General features: G+C 38.0%; 2 protein-coding genes across 3 annotated transcripts; both read right to left on the bottom strand.

The window, feature by feature from the left end:
• Positions 1-58: 58 nt before the first annotated feature.
• On the bottom strand, positions 59-4,260 carry LOC103706438 (protein NRT1/ PTR FAMILY 8.3-like). 2 transcript variants are annotated; one of them, XM_017842389.5, is made up of 5 exons: positions 3,898-4,260; positions 2,642-2,747; positions 2,175-2,392; positions 1,436-1,989; positions 59-1,062 (listed from the first exon to the last, which is right to left on the bottom strand). In XM_017842389.5, exons 1-5 carry the CDS (start codon positions 3,961-3,963, stop codon positions 255-257), a joined length of 1,752 nt encoding a protein of 583 aa, XP_017697878.3. In that variant the 5' UTR covers positions 3,964-4,260; the 3' UTR covers positions 59-254. The 2 variants fall into 2 exon arrangements, with proteins under 2 accessions (XP_017697878.3, XP_008788759.3); XM_008790537.6 differs by having other exon boundaries at positions 3,907-4,256.
• A 2,090-nt stretch (positions 4,261-6,350) lies between these two features.
• Positions 6,351-11,928, bottom strand: LOC103706428 (protein NRT1/ PTR FAMILY 8.3-like). The gene is made up of 5 exons (XM_008790526.6): positions 11,412-11,928; positions 8,978-9,083; positions 8,564-8,781; positions 7,850-8,394; positions 6,351-7,392 (listed from the first exon to the last, which is right to left on the bottom strand). Exons 1-5 carry the CDS (start codon positions 11,466-11,468, stop codon positions 6,582-6,584), a joined length of 1,737 nt encoding a protein of 578 aa, XP_008788748.2. The 5' UTR covers positions 11,469-11,928; the 3' UTR covers positions 6,351-6,581.
• Positions 11,929-21,350: the final 9,422 nt, after the last annotated feature.

The raw sequence follows: 21,350 nt of genomic DNA, 5'->3' as shown, positions 1-21,350 counted from the left end.
CAGAAGGGCCTGACTATGAGCTCTGCATAAAGACAAGCTGAAAGTGCTGAGTGCAAAGTTTTTCTGAAATCTTTGGTATGTGGGTAACCCTTTGGTTTAGGCTCCACATACAAGATACTGTTATATATCTCGGATGATTCCAAATGGTGTTATTAATTTTTTTGGGTCCGCATCATAATACACGAAATAAAATTTTGCTGGCAACTTAACTACATCTTGAGCTTTTGCTCCAAAAAAAAAAAAAAAAGCCATCTTCAATGCTCCATAATGACTGTCTTGGGTGTGTACTTCCTTGCAAAAGCAAGATAGACAGAAAAATTCAATGCACATAGGGCTGCCCACAGCAAGAAATAGTAGTCTAGGTGGCCTTTGTTCACATCATCCGAGATCCACCCTGGTTCCCCTCCTCTGGTTGTTATAGCTGCAACAAGTGTGACAACAAGAGAGCTCAAGTAGCTTCCAAGTGAGGTTGAGAGCAGCGCAAGTGCAGTGCACATGCTCTTCATTCTTTCAGGTGCCTGACCATAGAAGAACTCCAGCAGCGTAATATTGCTGAAGACATCGGAGCCTGCTTGAATAAAAAACTGAGGAAGTTGCCACATAATGCTTATAGGTTCGCCGGTCTGAACACTCCCCAATCTCCTTGCCTCCACATATGCAGCTGTTGCCATTGTCAGGATTATTAGAAAACGGCCAATTCCCAAGCGCTGCAGCAGGGAAAGTCCAGTTCCATTTCTGAAGTAAATTCTAGTTGCTGGGACTATGATTTTGTCATAGAGAACGACCCAAATCATGACGCAAATCACTTCAAAAGAAGCCAAGGATGCTGGAGGGACGGAGAAGGACCCGATCCTGGTGTTCATGGCACTCCCTTGTTGGATGAAAGTTGTGAACAATTGAACACATGCAGCTGCATAGATGACACCAGTTGCCCATATAGGAAGCAAGCGCAGCAGTATCTTTAACTCCTCCACTTGAGTAACGGTACATAGCCTCCACGAACTCCTAGAATCACCATCCTTCAAATCCAAATCAGAAACAACAGCAGCTTTGTCTAAAAACCTGAGAACAAAATGCAGAATCTTGATAAGCGAATGTTGCTTCCCTTAGAAACTTCTGAAAGTATATGTAGAACGGGGGAGCAAGCGAACGGTAAAATCAGAAACAGCATTAGGCTTCATCTACAAAACCGGCGACCGTGGATCTAGTGATATGGGTGAAGATCAAAGCATATCAAGACAAAAATCTAACACTGTTTTAAGGTGGTAGACAAATTGATTTCGTAAATGGGTCATATTGATTTTTTTCTTTTTTTTTTCAAATGAACATATTAAGTTGAAAATATATGTTAGTCCAGATTTAGTGTAATCCAAATAACCACTCACTAGCATCATATTTCTTTAGTTATTGGTGGAGCCTTGCCAAGTACAACTACCTGAATCCATCAGTATGTGCTAATCTCTGCTGTGCCAAATCATGCGAGTTTTTATTCTCCTCGTACAAGAGACTGCCATCCTGGGGAACTTCCAAGTTCATCTTCTTGAAAGAGGAAACCACAACCTGAAGAACACTATTCAAAGGGCTGCCGCTTGGCATCCGCACCCTATAAGTTGGTGTTCCTAAGAGAAAGGCTCCTAGAGCTAGAAAGATGCACGTAGTTGCAATGCCGAACCCTAATGCCCAATTGACATTTTGTTGTATCCAGACTATTAAAGTGACCGAAGTGAAAAATCCTAAGGTGATGCAGAGATAGAACCAACTGAAGAAAGACCCCTTCTTTTCTCTTTCTGCTGCTTTCTCATCATTGAACTGGTCCGCACCAAAAGGAAGCAGTGTTGACTTGATTCCTCCACTCCCAAAGGCAACAAGATACAACCCAGAAAAGAAAGCAAGATTTTGAGCTCCACTTGCTGGGTGGCATGAGCTTCCTTCACACGCTGGAGGCTTTAAAGATGGGGAGAAAGCACAGAAAGTTATTGTGATCATCCCCTAGCAATGATTAAGGAAAGCATATCAGAGTAGACAAAGCATGATAATTGTTGAAATATATGACTAAAGAACAAGCCACAATATGGTTACCTATCTATATGTAAATAAGCATGTAAGCATGCAAATATATATGCACGTATAAATACTTTAGGAATGAGATATAAGGGGTTATAAATCTGACATACAAGAAGATAAATCATGAGGGAGATTTTGATTGTTTTGAAATTCCCCCAGACTGAATCAGCTATTACAGCTCCGACCAATGATGTGAAATAAGTTGTTCCACTCCAGGTAGCGACATTTGCTGCACTCGAAGCACTGCTTTCATGAAGGATGCTGTGAAGGTATACAACTAAATTTGCACCAACGCCATTGAAAGCTGCACTATCTAAACAGACGAGTCCTACAAGAACAATGTGTTCATGTAAGTAGATGTTATACATTTACAGAAGTAGCCCGTGACCATGATACATTTAATCATAATGGGCCTTATGTTACATGAATAAACATATCTGCAAATTGTAGCTTCTATTCCTCAAACTTCTCATGAAAAATGTGGAACACCAATATATATTATTCTGGAATTTTTCTCTTCAGGAATTGTACTTTAGAATGTTTTATCCGGCTGACAAAGAAAGGAACAAAAGCATACCCAATATAATTGCTGGTGCCTTCCAAATACTAGGTTTATGCTGCAGGCATGGCCCGTGACGTACTTCCGATGATCTGTCATCTTCGCAGTTGCTTGATGAATAATTCTGAAAGACAAGGCCAAGTAGCAGCATGAATAATAATGATCTTCTAATGCGGTACATCCCTCAAGTTTCTTCGTTTGTTCGTGAAATAATTGTTTACGACAGATAGCACAAAGTTTAATTGCTAGAAGAAAAACAGAGATAGTATTGTATGTAGATGAAAGCAAGGAGTTTAAATGGAACTATATTGATGAGGAGAGAAACTTTTTCCTAGAAGTATGGAGAACTTTTTTAAGGAATTTTGTTTTTCTTCTTTTAAAATTATGCAGCACTAAGTAAAGAGAATGACCATGGTTGTGGGCTGAAACAGACCATCTTGAGCTAGAAAGTAATCTCCACCCTTCTCTTTACTTAATTATGACCAAAGTGCATTCTCATCTAACTAAAATTGCATGATATCTAAACTAGTAAGACATCCCAAGAACTTATGGCATGCCTACCTCTGATACCTATCCATACCATATATTCCACTGAACAAAAGAAAGGACTCAAAGATCACATATCAAAGTCAAGCCCTGCATCAACTATCACCATTTGTGCTGACAACATCTACATATGTCATCAGTAAAACTAATGGATCTATCCACAACTTTTAAACCATATGGTTTTGCAATTGGATGAGTTGATTATAGAGGCAAAAACAAAGATAAGACATCGTATTAGAACTACATAGGAAGGATTTTTTTCTTACTCTAATTTCTTCATTAACACAATACGATGCAACAGATAAAGATGGATTCAGTAAATTATATTAGTTAAAAAGGTTAGATACAAGGAGTCGCCTTGTGTGTGGATTTCAGAAAACGTCATTAGCACTTGTGAGTAAAGTTTCATGGAACAATGGTGTCTCGCAACTTTGTATGAATCTAAACAATAGAGAAGTTCAAGAACATATGATGAGTGCTGTAGACGTTTACACTTTGAGATGAATTCCTTGTACAATTCTAATTATTTAGGCAAAAAAATAGCAACTTTTTTTTTTTTTGTCACCATGGAGGAGCTCAGTGATTGTCAATTAAAAGCAGTAGTCAGTGAAGATGGTAGGATGTGCCTAGCTTCTTTTTTTTTTTACTTGTTTTGTCAAAAATAAGCTTAGAATAACTTGAAGAAGAAGAAGAAGAAGGGAGATCTACAAAAATTGGAGAGTACATACTGAGATTACCTTGTTTAGCAGTAAAGGCCTCGTTTCCCCTCTCTCTAACGAATCCCCGTGCTCCATTGCAAGAGAGCAATGAAAACTCCAAGCCTTTTTTTGGGGGGGGTTAAAAAGAAAAAAAAACTCCTTGCTTTCGAGTCCCAATCTTTGAGGCCTCTTTCCGTCCCCTTCCTTCTTCCAGTGGAGACTGGACCGCTGGTGACACTTTTCCTCTAGTGAAGTTTTTTTTCCAATCCTGTCCACGTCCTTGCAACGTTGAACGCTGAAACACCAAGTTGGTCTTCGGCTCCACCGCAATTACTGGTATTCTTAATAAGTTAGGTTGGTTGGTGGAGCCGGCGGAGGTTACGAGCCATAGCATAATTTCCACATGATCACATCCTAATAAAACAATCAAGCGTAGCTGGCATCCAACATCCGGAAGTCGTGTACTCCCCGCTCAGATCTCACAAAAACGCTATATTTAATTTTAGATATGATTAACAGATGCGACCAATCATTTCAAGAACCATGTGATCTTGGGCACGACTCCCAAGATTTGGAAGAAGAGAGATAAGGACATCTGATTTATTACAAACAATCACAGGCTAAAGTGTAGAGAAGTATGAGAAACAATAGGAGGATAGTAATTTAGATAATATGGGATACAATAGAAAGCCAATAATTTTCTACTTGTAGAAAGAATTTTCATTCACTATTCTAGAAAATTGATGCCCGAGTATATAATGCACAAAAAAGTGGTTTTTTAAGATTGGGTTAACCGTGAGAAAATGACACGTCCTAGAACGACTTATATTTGGTTGAGTACGATAAAGTTATGTAAAATACTTGTATTATCCTTAATAAAGAATCTTATCCTATTCTATCTAAAAGTTTTAGAATAATTTTGATTATTCTAATTTTCAGTCAGTAAAAATTAGATTTTATTTATGTTCCGCATAAATTTTTATTTTCTATAAAATGTAAAAAATTTATTTTTATAAAAAAGTTATTTTTTCGATCACTCTACTTTGAAAACTTCAAGAAAACACGAAGAAGCACTTCTACATGTCCTATTAAGTATACTTTTTCTCCTCATTTTTTCTGCAAACCAAATGAGTCCAAAGTGGTTGGACAGGTTGGCTTGCAAATCATTGAAACTATCATAATTGGACTTTTAAGGGTTGATGCCGAGGTGAACTTAGTTTTGAGATTTCAATTTTTCTAGGGCATTTCTCTGTCTCTCAAAAGGAAAAGAAAAGAAAAGAAACAGGATACACTAACCAAGAGTGAGCTGACAGAGGTTAGACCAAAAACAATGGTAACTCGCCTGGGATTTGGATTTGAATATTTATCATTAGCTATTTGTAACGCTAAAAGCTCGGGTGTCCGGCCACGCACGGCCAGACACTACAGTCCAAAGCTTTCCTATTTCGTCACAAGATGAGGGGAATTTTCACTTGCCTCAATACCCTTTTCAAGAGCCCCAGTAGATTTTTTTTTATTAACAAAGATCGTCTTTTCTATTAAAAGAATTCAATGGTTCTCCTTTTGCGGGCCAAACATTAGCTGGAGATAATTTGAATAGAACTGGGAAATTTTATGGCCAATGTGCATAGATGGTGATGAATGGATCTTTTAAATGGTCTCCAGAAGCGCGGCGCCGCAACAAAATAAATTAGTTTCATAAAGAACTACATGAAAAATCCTGTTACTGATTTATGTTGATTTTCTTCGATACTTATCGGTCATTACAAACTTAACCATCTCGCCCTGCACCTTGCCAATATATTAACTATGTGCCTTTCCTTTCTTTTTTTTCATTTTTGGGTTTAGGCAGCACATTTAGATTTTTCTGGAGCATATACATCTCGTAGCATCAGTATGAATAACATTTCATAACTGAAACCAAATCTACTAGGCTGAGTACCACACAATTAAGCCTGAATGGTTAGTCACATAAAAGGTTACTCAATTAGCTGTGCTATTCGTCATCCTGTAAATGCGAATAATCCCAAAATGACTAAAAGTGGAGATAACCTCATCATGTTATCCAGGATAAGGTGAGAGAAAATCGAGTCGGACAGTGCTTTGATAAGCTATTTGATGACTGCCTTGGAGTCTCTCTCTAGAATGATGTTGGGGGCTCTCAGACAACCATATACCTTTCTCTCCCAATACCAATTTTTCTTGTATATTTTTTTCTTATCAATGAAAAAACCTCTCTTGTATTTTCCTGCAAAAAAAAAAAAAAAAGCGAGAGTCTCACATCGGCCACTCCTCCGAAACAGTCAGATTAGATTAGACTGCACCAAGAAAATGCCTGCAAAAATATAACTTTACATCACCAGATATATGCAATACTGAAATTCTATATTTAAGCTGCAGCATGTCAGACTTACCTCGCCCAGTAAACATTTAAGCAGACTTTATTCTCAGAAATTTGAGCACTTCATCTTTTGAGAGAAGAATTTGAGCACAAAGATGTTGATATAATTATCGCTTTTCAAAATATGCTTTCAGAAAACATGATAATTCGTTCAATTATACTGATACAACTCTACAAAATCCATTAAGGACACAAGAAACAATTCGCTTATAAGGATATTGCTGCAGCTATACACAACTGTAATGAGAAGAACTTCTAATTCATCATAGCATCAGCAATTCAATTTTGTAGGCTAATTTTTCTGACTACAACTTCAACTTCCTGAAATGACTTTCTTCAGAGTGTACTTCCTTGCAAAAGCAAGATATATGAAAAAATTTAATGCACATAGGCCTGCCCACGCCAAGAAATAGTAGTCAAGGTGCCCTTTGTTCAGATCATCTGGCATCCAGCCTAGTTCCCCTCCTCCTGTTGTTATGGCTGCAATGATTGTGACGACAAGAGAGCTCAAGTAACTGCCTAGTGAGATCGAGAGCAGCGCCAGTGCTGTGCACAAGCTCTTCATTGATTCAGGTGCCTGGCCATAGAAGAATTCAAGCTGGGTGATATTACTGAAGACGTCCGAGCCAGCCTGAATGAATAGCTGAGGAAGTTGCCACAAAATACTAAGTTGCGGTTCACCAGCCTTGACACTCTCCAACCTCCTCACCTCCACATAAGCAGCTGTTGCCATTGTTAGGATTATTAGAACACGGCCGATTCCCATCCGTTGCAGCTGGGAAAGTCCAGCTCCATTCCCAAAGTGGCGTTTAGTTGCCGGGCCTATGATTTTATCATAGAAAATGACCCAAACCATGACGCATATCACTTCGAAAGAACCCAAGGATGCTGGAGGGATGGAGACGGAACCAACCCTGGTGTCCATTACAGTCCCTTGTTGGATGAAAGTTGTAAACAGTTGAACACATGCAGCTGAATAGATGACGCCGGTTGCCCATATCGGAAGCAAGCGTAGAAGTATCTTCAGCTCCTCCACTTTACTGATGGGACACAGTCTCCATAAACTATGAGAACGACCATCCTTCAAATCTGAATCAAGAACAGTAGCAGCTTTGTCTAGAAACCTGAGAATGTGATGCAAAATCTTAATAGGTCATTTTCTATTCCTTTGCGAAGTCTTGAATTGAATGCAGAAAGGAAGGGTAAGGCAAGATATAGAACCTAAGAATGAAATCAGGCTTCATCCACAAGATAATGACTATGGATCTAGAAAAAAGTGTGAAGATCAATGGTATAAAAAAAAGGGCATATACCCGAGTTCAACCCATTACGACAGTATATAATCAAAGTCGATGCTTTAAGGTGGTAAACAGCCATATTTAGCACCTGGTGTTGATCCTGTAGTTTTAACGTGTGTATGTGCGTGTACATATACATGCAAAGAAAACCATCTACCATCTTGACTTTGACTTGGTAATATAAATTCAATCGGATTTGTTGCAATTTAATGACTTGTCACTAACATTATGTTCTATTGTAATGGGTGGAGCAATCTCAAGAATAACAACTATGTAAGAGTACCTGAATTCATTGGTATGCGCTAATCTCTGTTGCATCGACTTGTCTTTCTCCTCGTACAAGAGACTGACATCCCTGGGAACTTCTAAGTTCCTCTTCCTGAAAGCAGCAACCAGTACCTGAAAAACACTCTTCAAAGGGCTGCCAGTTGGCATCCGCATCCGATAACTCGGTGTTCCTAAGAGAAAGGCCCAGAGGGCTACAAATACAAGAAAAGTTGCAATCCCAAATCCAAGGGCCCAATCTATGTTTATTTGTATCCAGACTATCAAAATGCCCGAAGTAAAAAATCCTAAGGTGACAGAGAGATAGAACAGACTGAAAAATGCCCCCTTCTTCTCTTTCTCTGCTGGTTTCTCATCATCGAACTGGTCTGCACCAAAAGGAAGCAATGCTGACTTGACTCCGCCACTCCCAAAGGCAACAAGATACAACCCAGAAAAGAATACAAATTTTTGAACTCCATTTGCTGGGGGACATGAACCCCCTTCACATGCAGGAGGCTTTAATGATGGAGAGAGAGCAAAGAAGGTGATTGTTACCATCCCCTACCAGTGTTTAAGAAATGCAGATCAGAACAGAAGAATAATCAGAATATACCAGTATAAAATTACCTTTATCAATTGAGGAAAAGTACAAAATTGCTTTTATCAAAGAAAAGGAACACCATAAAAGAAATCTGGGAATGAGAAATGAAGGGTTATAAATCTGACATACGATGAGATATATGATATGGGAAAACAAGATTGTTTTGTAATTTCCCAGATATGAATCAGCTATGACGGCTCCAATCAACGATGTGGAATAACTTGTTCCAGTCCAATTAGAAACTTCTGCTGCACTTGCAGCACTGCCCACATGAAGAATGCTGTGAAGATATACAACTAAATTTGCACCGATGCCATTGAACGCTGCACTGTCTAAGAAATTGAACCCTACATGATCAATGAATTTACGTAAGCATTTGACTACAGTAAATTCAATTCCTCTAGATTACAGTTCAGCCATTAAGTATATATGCAAACTATAGGCTTCTATCCCTGTGCTTCACAAGAAATATACGGTAGTAATTGCATCCATATACATTAGAAAGATGTATCTCTAATAAACAAGTATAGAATGGGATCATACCCAAAATAATTGCTGGTGCCTTTGAGTTGCTAGGTTTATGCTGCGACCGGGACTGCTGTTCTACTTCCAATGATCTGTCACCTTCATGGTAGCCTGATGAATAACTCTGAAAGACGACCAAGTATCAGCATGAATAATAAAGAAATTCTATTGGTAATGTTCTGTCTGTTAGTTTCTTCATTTTTTCATGATCATATAATTAATTACTATAAGAGAATATCAAATGTCCATGAAGGTAAGAAGCATATATGGCACTATATCAATAGGGAAAGAATTTTTCTTTTTATAATAGTATGGATCACTAAAAGAAGTAAAGAGCATATCAGTAATACGCAGTTTGTGATTATCAACCAAAAGAGAACTTCTGAGCTGTAACAACATTCTCTTACTTTGCATGTCTTAAGTTGTGATCAAAGTGCACTTTTCATGACTCTCTCTCTCTCTCTCTCTGTGTGTGTGTGTGTGTGCGCGCGCACGCGCGCATGCGTGCATGTGTGGTGAGGAGTGCAATGGGAGTGCCAAAATTGTCGGAAAGTAAATCAAAGTTTGATGAAGTATAAATCAGTCTTGATGTATTAATTTAGCATTCATGAATGTGGCTCTAAGTATTTGTAAATGATGTCCCTTACAGTTCTATGTAAGTGTTTAATACTTGTGTCTTTTGGGGTATTGTAGTATATTTAGGTAAGGGCGTACAGAGAGTCATAGAGTCTTGCAATCAGTCAGTTTGTAAGTGGGACAACCAAGTGAGGAATTATTGTGTTGAGTATCTCCAAATTAGTCCCTTTGTAACCTTGTTTGAGAAATAGAATATTGTTTATTTCTTGTTCTACTTGCTCTTCTTGAGCTTTCAATTTTTCCCCACATTAAGCAGAGAATACTAAGTGTTTGTAACCTTGTTTGAGAAACAGATCACTAAGCAGCAGGGCCCAACATTAATCAGTCCCAGTCTGTTCTCACAGAAATTTTGTCATCTATCTAAAATTGCATTAATCTCTAAAATAGAAAACATCGTAGAGATTTTATGCCCTTATGCACCTTGAAACTGAGATGCTTTTCTCCATTCAACAAAAGGGAGTCAAAAGATCACTACTTTGATACAAGAGACTTTGAGCCAGCTGGTTGGCAACCCTTTCTTCAGTGCATGAGTTGAGGAGAGGTTCTTCTTTCAAACCCATAAGGTGGCAATACCACAGTATTTCTCCAAAAAATAAATAAGAAGAAAAGGATCATCTCAACCCATGTATCTGCTGTTACTTTTTCTGTCAACAAATTTTGCATCTCATACATAAAATCTGACGCTGACGTTCACAATCTATGAACTGTGAAGACATAATTTAATGATTGTGTCGATTGGCAAGGCAAAAACCACGGCAAATTTTGAGTTTGAGTTGGAATCATGCAGGAAAGATGCAACGACATGTCTTGAAATTAGCCGACTACAATGGATGCTATTTTATTCGAAAGCGAATCAAATTTGAACCTCTAAGAGATATCCCACAGAACACAATTGTCCCTTTTAACTCCTAGTTATTCTTATACATAATGTTATGCAATAAAGAGCGACATACTAACTACCCTGGATCGGGTTGGAAGGGTTATGGGGAGGTTTTCAGCGTAGTGTCTGCACTTAGGACTTTCGAGCGTAAATTATGTAGAACAATTGTAAGGCTCACAACTTTGTATGAACTGGAATAATGTCAATCAATAAGAGTGACCTAACATATAAGATCAGTTTCATAATATTTAATTGTTAAGATGGATATCTTGTAAAATGACAATTAATAAGGTAGGAAACAGCACTTTCAAGGAAGCTCAGAAATAGCACTAAAATGGTTGCTTAAAGGAGTAGGATGGTTTGGATTTGGAAACAATTCAGAATTGGATTTGTACTGACAAAGGGGGGAAAAAAGGATGAAGACCTAATATGACAAGGATAGAAGTTGGGAGAGAAGGATCATAAAGTCAATCCCCTGTAGTTGGGTTCACGCACTAAATCATTATGCTTATGATACTGAATCGTTGTAGGGAACTGCAATTCCAGGCAGCAAGATGCAAGAAAATAAACAATGAAATAATGTTGACTGAGAACTTTTCCAACTCCACTATGATCATAATTACTACGTTTTACTTGGGCGAAACCTCCAGTTGCCTGTTTGCAGGCGGCCCTGTAAATTTAAATTCAGCAGTTCCATCACAATAAACAATTAACCAAAATTTACAACAGAGTCTTATGATGATCCAGTTTCTGCCACCAACAAGGAATGCTAAATCCCATCCAAATCCAAATAAAAACAAATCTGTCCACATGAAATTCAGACAAACAATTTCAGACATATATTGAGAACTAATTCTAATAAGAAATTTTGGAGAAGCAAAAATCAGATATTTTTGAGAGAAAAAAGCCAATGATTGCAAACAGAGATGATCGTGCCTTATTAGAAAGCAGAGGCCTTGCTTCTCCTTTCTCCACAGAATCCTCGTGCTCCATTGCTGGAGAATAGTTGAGACTCTTGGTTTCCAGACCCAGTGCCTCTCTTCCTCTCAAAGGCTTCAATGAGGTCCCTTTAATCCCACCGTCCGCTAGCGTCCCGTTTCCTCCGTTGATTTTTTTTTCTTTAACTCTAGTCCATGTTCTCTCACGACTGTGATGAAGCTGACCTCCTGCCACACAGCTATTTTCGGCATTTTAAATTGGTTAGGTAGAGTCGATGCAAATGGGCCTATCGTTGGGGACAATCACATAACATGACCTTTTTTTTTTTTTTTTGCTAGAGAATAACATGACCTTCACATGGTGATGATACTACTTGGGCAAGTAAAGGTAATGAGAAAATGTCATGGGCTTGGATTCCCATGATTTTAAAATTATTATACATGCCACAATACTGGTGTCATTCTAGATGATTGTACGTGGGTCCGGATTTTTGGAGATATTTTAGCTTGTCATTAGCATCGAAAGATTCGAAGGCCAGCGTACATGCAGACTCGGAGAAGACGGTGTAAAGAAAGGGACAAGTTTGGCTCGCAGAAAGAAAAGCGAAAAAAAAAAAGTCAATATATATATATAGTTGAAATTTATATATAAATAGTTTTTTATAAAAAAATATTTTATGAGAAAGAAAAATTTATATGGAATATAGAAAAGTTCAATTCTTCTCAGCTGGAAATTAAAGATATTTTTCTGCAAAAATTTTTCTTAAACTTTTAGATACAATAGAATATTTTATTTTATAACAAGTATTTTATATTTTTTTTTAGAAAAATAAATGCTAAGTCACATATCAATTTGAAAATAAATGAGTTGTTAGTTGTAGAATATTATTTTTGTTAGACTTGAACCTAACGAAAATAACAAAAAAAGATTCAGAAAATTTCGTCCTCTTTTCGACAAAGTAAATAGATCTAAGACCTATCCACACTAGGATTTTTTTTCCTGCTATTTCAGATATTTGTATTTTATGTACTGTAGTAATTAGGAATAGAGAATTTTTACTTTTTCATAGTAAACTAAATACACAAAAAATATTTTTTAAACATTATATATTTAGACATTAATTTGTTGGAAGAAAATATTTCAGCCACAAAAAAAATTCTCGGTGGGGACCAAATGAGTTACGTGAAAAAGCCTCCCTCTTGCTCGTCTTTGTTGGTTTCTTTTTCTCCCCGCTAATCCGGCTTCGACAAACTTCACCATCTTAAATAGACTGGAAACTAACTGGCTGTATTCAAAAAGACAGCTTTCCTCACGCGATTTCTGCAGTCCGCATTCCCGGCCCCAGCGTACTAACGACCTGCCACCTTCCGCTACGTTTTATTTTTAGTCAATGGATTCCTAACCCCATGTTGCTTAGCTATATTTTATGAAAATAAGCATAAAATTGACTCTGTTTTTATAGGACCAAGCACACTCTGTAACATGTGACAACTTCACTGAAGAAGAATTCTATACTTCTTTTTTCAACAAGCGAATCAAGAGAAAAAAACTCTCTTATCCCTAACTCAACCTTTTAAAATTGATGAATTACACTCGACTGCATTAAGAATATGCAATCCTTGTAGAACTTCGAATCACCAACTACATTTAAGCAGTAAAAAAGTTGAAGTTATTTTGGGCCTTGTAGTTCTACATTAATATCATTAGCTTTTTATCTGCCATCATGTCTTTCCACTTTGTAAGTAACTTTCCAGTCTCATAATTGATTACACAGTGGTTACTAAGAAATGTAAAAAATACTTTTCAACTAGTCTTTTTGGATGAAATCTTGAATTGTTACAACAACATTATTCTCTTTGAGGTAAATCTCCTAGCACAAACAAGATAAGCAACAAAATTAAGGGGACTTGATGACCAGTCCCCATGCGAATCGAACTCTAACAGAAAAATCTCCATCTGCCAACTTTTTAACATCAAATCCATTAGGTATATTCTTTTTAATTTCTGGTCCCTTAAAAGGCGCACGCACCGTACATGCCTAACATGGTGGCGGATGAGGGAGGGACCAAAAATTTAAAAAATGGTCCACAAAGGGACCGCATGTTAAATAGCTCTAAAATTAATTTAAAAGCGAAAACATAGAGCCCTACCATCAACCACAAGAAATAATCAAAATGCCCCTCATCCGAATTATCTGGTATCCATCCACCCTGGCCTACTCACGAATGTGACAACTATTGAACTCAAGTAATTCCCCAACAAGATCATGAGCTGTCCAATGTGAAGTACTGAGGAGCTTGAGATCAACTTCTCATTCTTTGCAGCTGAGTGAGTCCAAGCCCACCACCTAAATAACTTGTCGCTAGCTTAGCAATCAACGTGCTGTAGACTTAGACCCATAACATGAAACTTAGCACTTGGAAGCCAAAGAGAGTCAAGTAGGAGGGATGGAGAAAGATCCAATCTTGGTATCCATCACACTCCCTTGTTCAACAGATTCGTCGCACGTTTCGGCATACGCAGTTGAATGGACAACGCTAACCAACTAGATTGGAAATAACCTCGAAAGTATTTTCAACTCCACGCGGGCGGCTGCGCATAATTTCCAACGACTGTAAACGCTGCCTGCTTGCAATCTAAATCCGACAAAAGTTGCAGCTTGGGTCAAAAACCCGAAAGACACGGGCAAAATGATTTAGACATTTAAGTGGCCTGGCTTGCTAAAATTAGAAATTTGGGAATTTAGAGATTTATTTACCAAGATACATACAAGTTCAAGCTAACGAGAGATTCTAATTTAACTTTTTTTTAAAAAAAATAAAAGAATATCGGTATGATTCATGCATAGCATACCATATCGTTTTGGTAATGATATTTAGTATGGATGACGTACCGAAGTTTGATATATCAAAAAAAATTTTGTACCGTACTATATCAATATTGTACTAATGAATCTCGAAAACCAGCAGTTACTAGAGCTGCTTAGTACGTGCTATTTTGGTGCTCGTGGGATGTTAAAGTCAATTGTCTTGCACCTCATACAAGCAATTTTTAGCTGCTGTCAGGCAGGCCTTGGGCAAGCAAGTTACAAATACCTGAAAAGCTCTCTTTAATGGACTGCTTGGGGGTTCTCACACCCTATAAATAGATGCTTCAACCAGGAAGCGCCTTATGGCCAAAAGTCATACAAAGAGTTTCTGATTTTATTGGATGTATTCGTACTCGTCAGATATAAATCATCCATTCTAAAAAAAAAAAAAAAAAAGAGGAGAGAGAGAGATAAAAAAAGAGAAATGATGCCATATCCAACTGCCAAGCCCTTCTCGTATGTCCACTGGACACTATCAGCATGCTAGAACTAAGGGCACCAGCATCTATGCAGCAGTAGAACCGATTGCTGAAAGAACTTTGCTCGTTTTTTTTTGCTGGGTTCTCATCATCAAACTGATGATCTGCACCCAGAGGAACTGAGGAAGCAGTAATGACTTCAACACTACAAAAGGCTATTAGATATAAACTAGAATAGAAGACAAACTCTTGCACTTCCATGGATGAGGGACCTGAATTTCCTTCACAGAAGGCTGAAAGTGTGACAATTATCATCCCGTCAGAAGAAAAGCTTCTAGGGATAGGAGATAAGATTGCATTCCTAGTGATTATTAAGGAAAACAGCAGTCATTTCATAATGTTTGCAGCGCAATGACAGTGTAGGACGGTGTGTGGCTTCAATCAATTAGCACTGAAGACTCGAAGTGAAAACACAAGTTAGCAAGCGGTGATCAGATGAGCCCAGAAGGCTAATTTATGAGCTACTCCACAACAATAGTTCAGAGATTAACTAGTATTGAAGACTACAAAGGGCATGCAAACATTCTAAGAGCATGATACCCATAGCATTCTAAGAGATTGCAGCCGAGCACGGTGCACTGAGATGCCCTTAAGAAACAACATGCTGTACTAAATTTGGTGACTGCTCTAATTTATGACTGCCATCAACCTGTGTAACAACTCAGGATCTCATCCAAATGGCTAGCCGGAAGATATTATTTGTATTTTTTGGTCCTGTATAAGTACCCAAGATCTACTCAGCAAATAACCGACGTAGAACTAAATACACACCCGCACGGATCCTCACATACTCCCTTCGTTCAAGCCCTGACATCCTCGTCAAGCTAAGGGTTCAAATCCATTCAAATCTAATCACAAACACCACAATCGGCCTGTGGTCAGCCCCAATAGATCTGTGCTGCAGTGTCCCATAATCCATAAAGGTTATGGGTCAGATCCGCTTTGATACTATTTGTAACAAATCAGGACCTCATCCAAAATGGCTAGCTAGAAGGTATTATTTGTGTTCCTTGATTCTGTATAAGTACCTAAGATTTACCCAGCAAATAACCGATGTGGGACTAAATAACCGATTGTGAGGATCCATGTGGGCATGTATTTAGTTCCACATCGCTTATTTGCTAGGTAGATCTTAAATATTTATACAGAATTAAGGAGTATAAATAATATCTACCAGCTAGCTATTTGGACGAGATTCTGAGTTATTATAGGATGTGCCTCCAATGAGCTCATGTTACTTTTGAACCCAAAATCGATACCCAACACAGGCTCTGAAGAAAGAAGTGCCAAAATGGCAGACCCAAGTCCCATCCACGAGTTCATTATAATAAAATCATCTTCCTTTTCAAGCTTTCTTTTCCCCTCAACTTTTAACCGAGACCTGTGATTGGAACAAGTTCTCTTTAATCAACATTCCGTCGCAATCTTAAAGCGACAGATGGTACAACTAAACCGTACATGAAGGAGCTGATGTCCGTGTGTTCGATATTTCTCTTGGGCAAGAATACCGCACGTGTGATGCACGTGAGACGAAGTAGATCATTTCGATCTCCCGCGATCACGCCAATCAGTAGCTGTGATTCTCTAATTTAGGAAACATGTGTCACTCGCTGGAGTTATCTTGAAACAAAATGTGTACCCCACGGTAGATCGTATCGTGATCGTGCAGCCTAGATGAGTAGATGGTACCTAACCTTCACCTAGAAGAGCGTCCCTCCCTTCGCTGCACAGTAATTGGCATCTCGGGGCATTCGGGATTGGTGCGGTACACGAGGTCACGTGGGTGAGCGGTGGACCCTCAGGACGGCTTCACCAATAAGTGCGTGGACGTTGAGCTGTCTCATCAAAGATATAGCGTTCGGCAAGCCGCCTCAGGATACGGACGACGGGATTCTATTCCAACTAGCTTCTAGAAGAAGCATCATGACCGTCCTGTAGCAATCTCCACCGACAAGTAGCCCCAGTGTTTGAGACGGTGCTCAAAGCAACGTCAAAATAAGAAAAAACCTTCATATGCGAGATATATGTTGGAGGCTGTATACGGAATATATATTGAAGGATGTATACGTCGTCCAAAAAAAAAAAAATAGCCTCATTGGTTGAGCGCTCATGAGAGCAGGTAAAGCATCTGCTTCTAGACGATACATGATGGATGCTACAAAACTATCATACTATCTAGATCAGATATATCTTTAAGAGACGAACCATGCTGCTGATTGGGTCGCATTATTTGCTACCCATCATTCTGAAAAATTTTTCTGGACCTAGCGAACATCTATTCCTTCTGCTTTGTGTAGCCTTCTTTCTAGTGATGTAGCTGGCTATGCTCATGCGAGAGCACTGTGAGCAGCCAATATACCAAAAAAAATAATAGCTAAATATTTTTTATTTTAAATTAAATGAAATAATTTTAATCAAAATTAAATAAGAATGATTTTGAAGATAAATTTAAAAATAAAAAATATTTGGTTTTGATTTCGGATTCTAATGATTCTTCAACCAATATCGAAATCCAATGTCGATACCAACCTCGAAACCAAAATCGAAATCAAAATCAAACTTGATATTTAATAATTATAATATTTTTATATTTTATATAAATCTAAAATATTGTATTAAAAATTTAATTAGATTATGAATTATATTATGAAAAATTTGGATAATATTTTTAATTTAAATTATTATATACAAAAATTTTGAAATGAATAAAAAATTACAGTTTTTGGTTTCGATTTTAGTTTTGCAATTTTTTTAGTAGCAGTTATAGTTTTTATTTCAAAAATCATTCGATTTTAGTTTTGATTTCGGAGGTGGTAGTGGATTTCGATTTTAATTTTGATTTTTTTCGCTAAATGCATCAAATCCATCCCCTTGGCATCCCTAATACACGATAGGATATAATTGAGGGACCAAACTGTTGCCACTAGAATCCAAACTGAAGAGCTAAGGCCAGTCTACAACCCAGGTGAGTAGTTAAGGTCTGTATCGAAGCTCCGAGCTTAAAAATTGCGTTGGAGACTGGAGAGTTGGTGGAAGCAGTTGATAGCAAATAAACTTGAGCTCGGACAAAATGATGCCTCAACAACCTAAAAACAGAAAAATAAGTTCTCTTGCTAGAATTTGTTTTGCGAAAGACCCTCCAACGTTCAAGTCAATCGAATTTTAGGAAAATAGGGAGACTTTGAGAAAGGCAAAGCTTCAAAATATAGAATGGGTGAGAAGAACATATCTGAAGATCCCCCCGGTCAGCCTTTTGTATAGAGTGAGGTTGGTGTATATTACCAAAAATTATAAGATGTGCAATAACTACTGGGCAATAGATCCCACATTGCGTATGTGGGGACAATCGTTTTCGATCGTGTAGTAATGGACGAGCTAGCATAAACACCCCTAAGTAGCCACATTCTTAAGGGTCATTAACTATCTTTTAAAACTTAGTTCAATGGGAGACACATGTTTCTTCTTTATTGCTCGATTGGATCAATTTAGTAGTCGGCCAATAACGAGATAAAGTTTACTTCGAACATTATCGAGGTCAGAATGACTTCGAACTATATCGGGATCCGGTCAATAAATATTCACCCATCACTTGCCTCCTCTAGTTCCAAGCCTACAATTTTTTTAGCTTGAGCAAAAGAAGTAGTTACACCATCCTGACAGAGCTTATTCATTAAAGTTAGCTGAAGTCATGCCTTGGACGCTTTTGGAACCTCATGGAATATTCTGGAAATAACATTTAATGCCGATGTGTTCGTTGAGATCTCCAAGGCATCATCATTTTGGCATGGTTTTTTGGACGGTGATTGGACTCTTCGATGAGATTTGAAATGGCGATACGTGTAAACTTTTAGCAGCAGATTGGATGACAGTTTATATAGCCGATCATTTAAGTGAAACTCTTTGGATGGATTATATGTGTTATAAGTATGCCCTATAAGCTAATGTGGCTGACACATATTTGTAATCTGGAACATAAATTTACACTTGACCCTTATTATTTATTAATAAGATTAGGCATTATTTTCATTCATGTTTGTATGTGTCCATGGATCGTCCAAGGAATTAATAAGATGACACATATTCTCAAGAGTTGAGAATTTAAGGCATGTGTCATTAGTGATTAATTTCTAAATGCTCCTAATCGATTGATCATCACGAGGACGGTGATCGATCCGCAGAGATTAGTGCACAAATCTCTTAGTCAGATGGATGAGTCTTGAATCTATAGTATGGGGACACTGGAGTGATTGTGAAAGTATTTGTTAGAGAACAAGGGTACTGAGCGTGACCAAAGCAAATAGTCACATGGATGTCTATCCACTCATCAATGACATACTTATACTGCAGTTGTATGACTGGTCCTTTGACCTGCGGTGCCTCGGCTATTCACTGTGAGGTTGCTGTAGTTTGACGAGTACATACATATGGGCTCTAGCCATTCGGATCCTTATTGTACAGATGAGCTGTAGTAGATTCACTGTATGAATAGGAGTGCATCTAGAGGGGATCTATCAACCTTGATAGATTAGGAGTGATCCTATGTGATTTGTGAGACTGAGTTCGATTAAATTCTTGGCCAGTTATTTTGGAAAAAGAGTTTTCCAAATCTCGAACTAGAGTCAAATAAATCTTGCATATGATAGAAGATGGGGTTTGACGAGTTATCCATAACCTCCATCCGGTCGGAATCCATGATAGAGGGATTATTTCATACGCTAACTGTACTTAGAGGTTCACACATTCCGTTCTGCTGGGTTGCCACTACATGCTGCTAGGTGTCACTGGTGGATTGTGAGACTCATAGGCATTTATCTGATGATCGGTAAATTCTGGTGAGTAGAACTGAAATTGTTTCAGTCCACTGAAAAGAATTTCAATAATATTGAGATGGAGATCTGAATATATCTCACTACCAGATAGAATAGAACCTACGGGGTTACACACATAGAAAATTTGATTAGTCAGATTGTCGTAATTATGATTTAGAATCATAATTGGTGTCAATTATCATTATGATTGGTGATTGAATTAACCCACTAAATATTAGTAAGTTAAAGAAAGAAGAATTAAGTGTAATTGATTGCAATTGGGCTGATTTGATGAGCCAAATCAAATTGGGTTCAACCCAAATTGAGTTGGATTCATGATTGGGTCAACCTTGATTAGATTAGGGTATATTTTTGGAATATGCCTTAAGTCGTGTTCACACTATGCGAACTTTAAAGTTTCCATGGCATTGTAGGATAAAAATACATTAAGTCGTGTTCACGCCATGCGGACTCTAAAGTCCACATGACATTGTAGGATGCATGGCGCCCCATCTACTTCTCCTAATATGATTAGGAGTTAGCCTAATTAAAAGACAAGTACTAATATGATTAAGACCCATCCAAGGAGCCATGAAAGAGGTCTAAGCCCAATGTGATTAGGCTCTAATCTCTTGATCCAAGAGCACATGTCATGCATTGATTTGAGGCGCCACATAAGAGGATTCTAATCCTCTTGATCAAGGCGCTATGGACACTTGGCATTGATCTAAGGGTGGGCAGCAAGGAAGAGTTTATCTCTTGATTAAATAAGCCTTGAAAAACCCTAAGCCACCAAGTATAAGAAGGAGGGAGGGGAGGCGTGTGGGAGATCATTGGAGTCTCTCCTCCACGCCTCCTCCCTCTCCCTCTCCTCCTCTTCTCCCACGATAGTAAGAGGGGTCCTTCCTCTTCCACGGCAGCAAAGAAAATCCCTTTCCTTCTCCTCTTCTAACGCAAGCAAGCAAGGCAGAAGAAGAAGAAAAAGTTTCTTCTTCAAGAAACAAGGATTGGTAGCTATTCTTCTTCTTTTCTTCTATGACAATCAAGAGAGATCTCTGCAAGGAGCTAACACCCTGATGAGATCATCATCTCTGATTTTCAGATCCTCATGTGGATACTTGTAGAAGCCGGACATGTGTGCGGCTACAAGGAGAATCTTTTACCATCGATCATCAGATTGTGGCAAGCATTTACCTGCACAAAGGTGAAGATGAGATCTTTACTTCCTCTGATTTTTGTTTTGGTTTTGTAATCTGATTTTTAATCATAATCTCCTCTTCCTTATGGGTTCAAAGGGATCTTCTAGATTATCGAATTCAGAAAAATTTTTGAATTCAACAATCCATGGCATGTTCATGAGATGAACAACGCCCTATGCGTATTTCCACTGCGATCGTCACATCGCATAGGGCGTAACTCAATAGTGGTATCAAAGCCACATTTTTGGGAGCATGATTAAGATTTAAAAGTTTGATTAAGTCATAATTAGATCTGATTTTAATTTTAATGCTTGCTGAAATTTTCTGCAAGCAGAAATTTCAGATTGCTGAAATTTTCTGCATGCAGATTTTAATTCCTTTGATCTTGCAATATTGTTTTTACAATTACAATGAGATTGCAATGTTTAAATTCAATTATTGCATGATCTGAATTTCAGAGGATAGCATTATAAATTTAAAATACAGATCTGAAACTTTTATGCATGAGATGCATGTGGTGATGATCAATGGATCCAACCCTTTTGGTATCAAATTGTAAAGACCTGTGATGTTTGTAATGT

This window comes from Phoenix dactylifera, chromosome 3 (assembly GCF_051530095.1).
Source record: "Phoenix dactylifera cultivar Ajwa chromosome 3, Ajwa_hap1_PhDact_Kaust_v1.1, whole genome shotgun sequence".
Lineage (NCBI taxonomy): Eukaryota > Viridiplantae > Streptophyta > Magnoliopsida > Arecales > Arecaceae > Phoenix > Phoenix dactylifera.
Note: the sequence above shows the minus strand (reverse complement) of the source record. Positions and strands in the feature narration are given on the sequence as shown.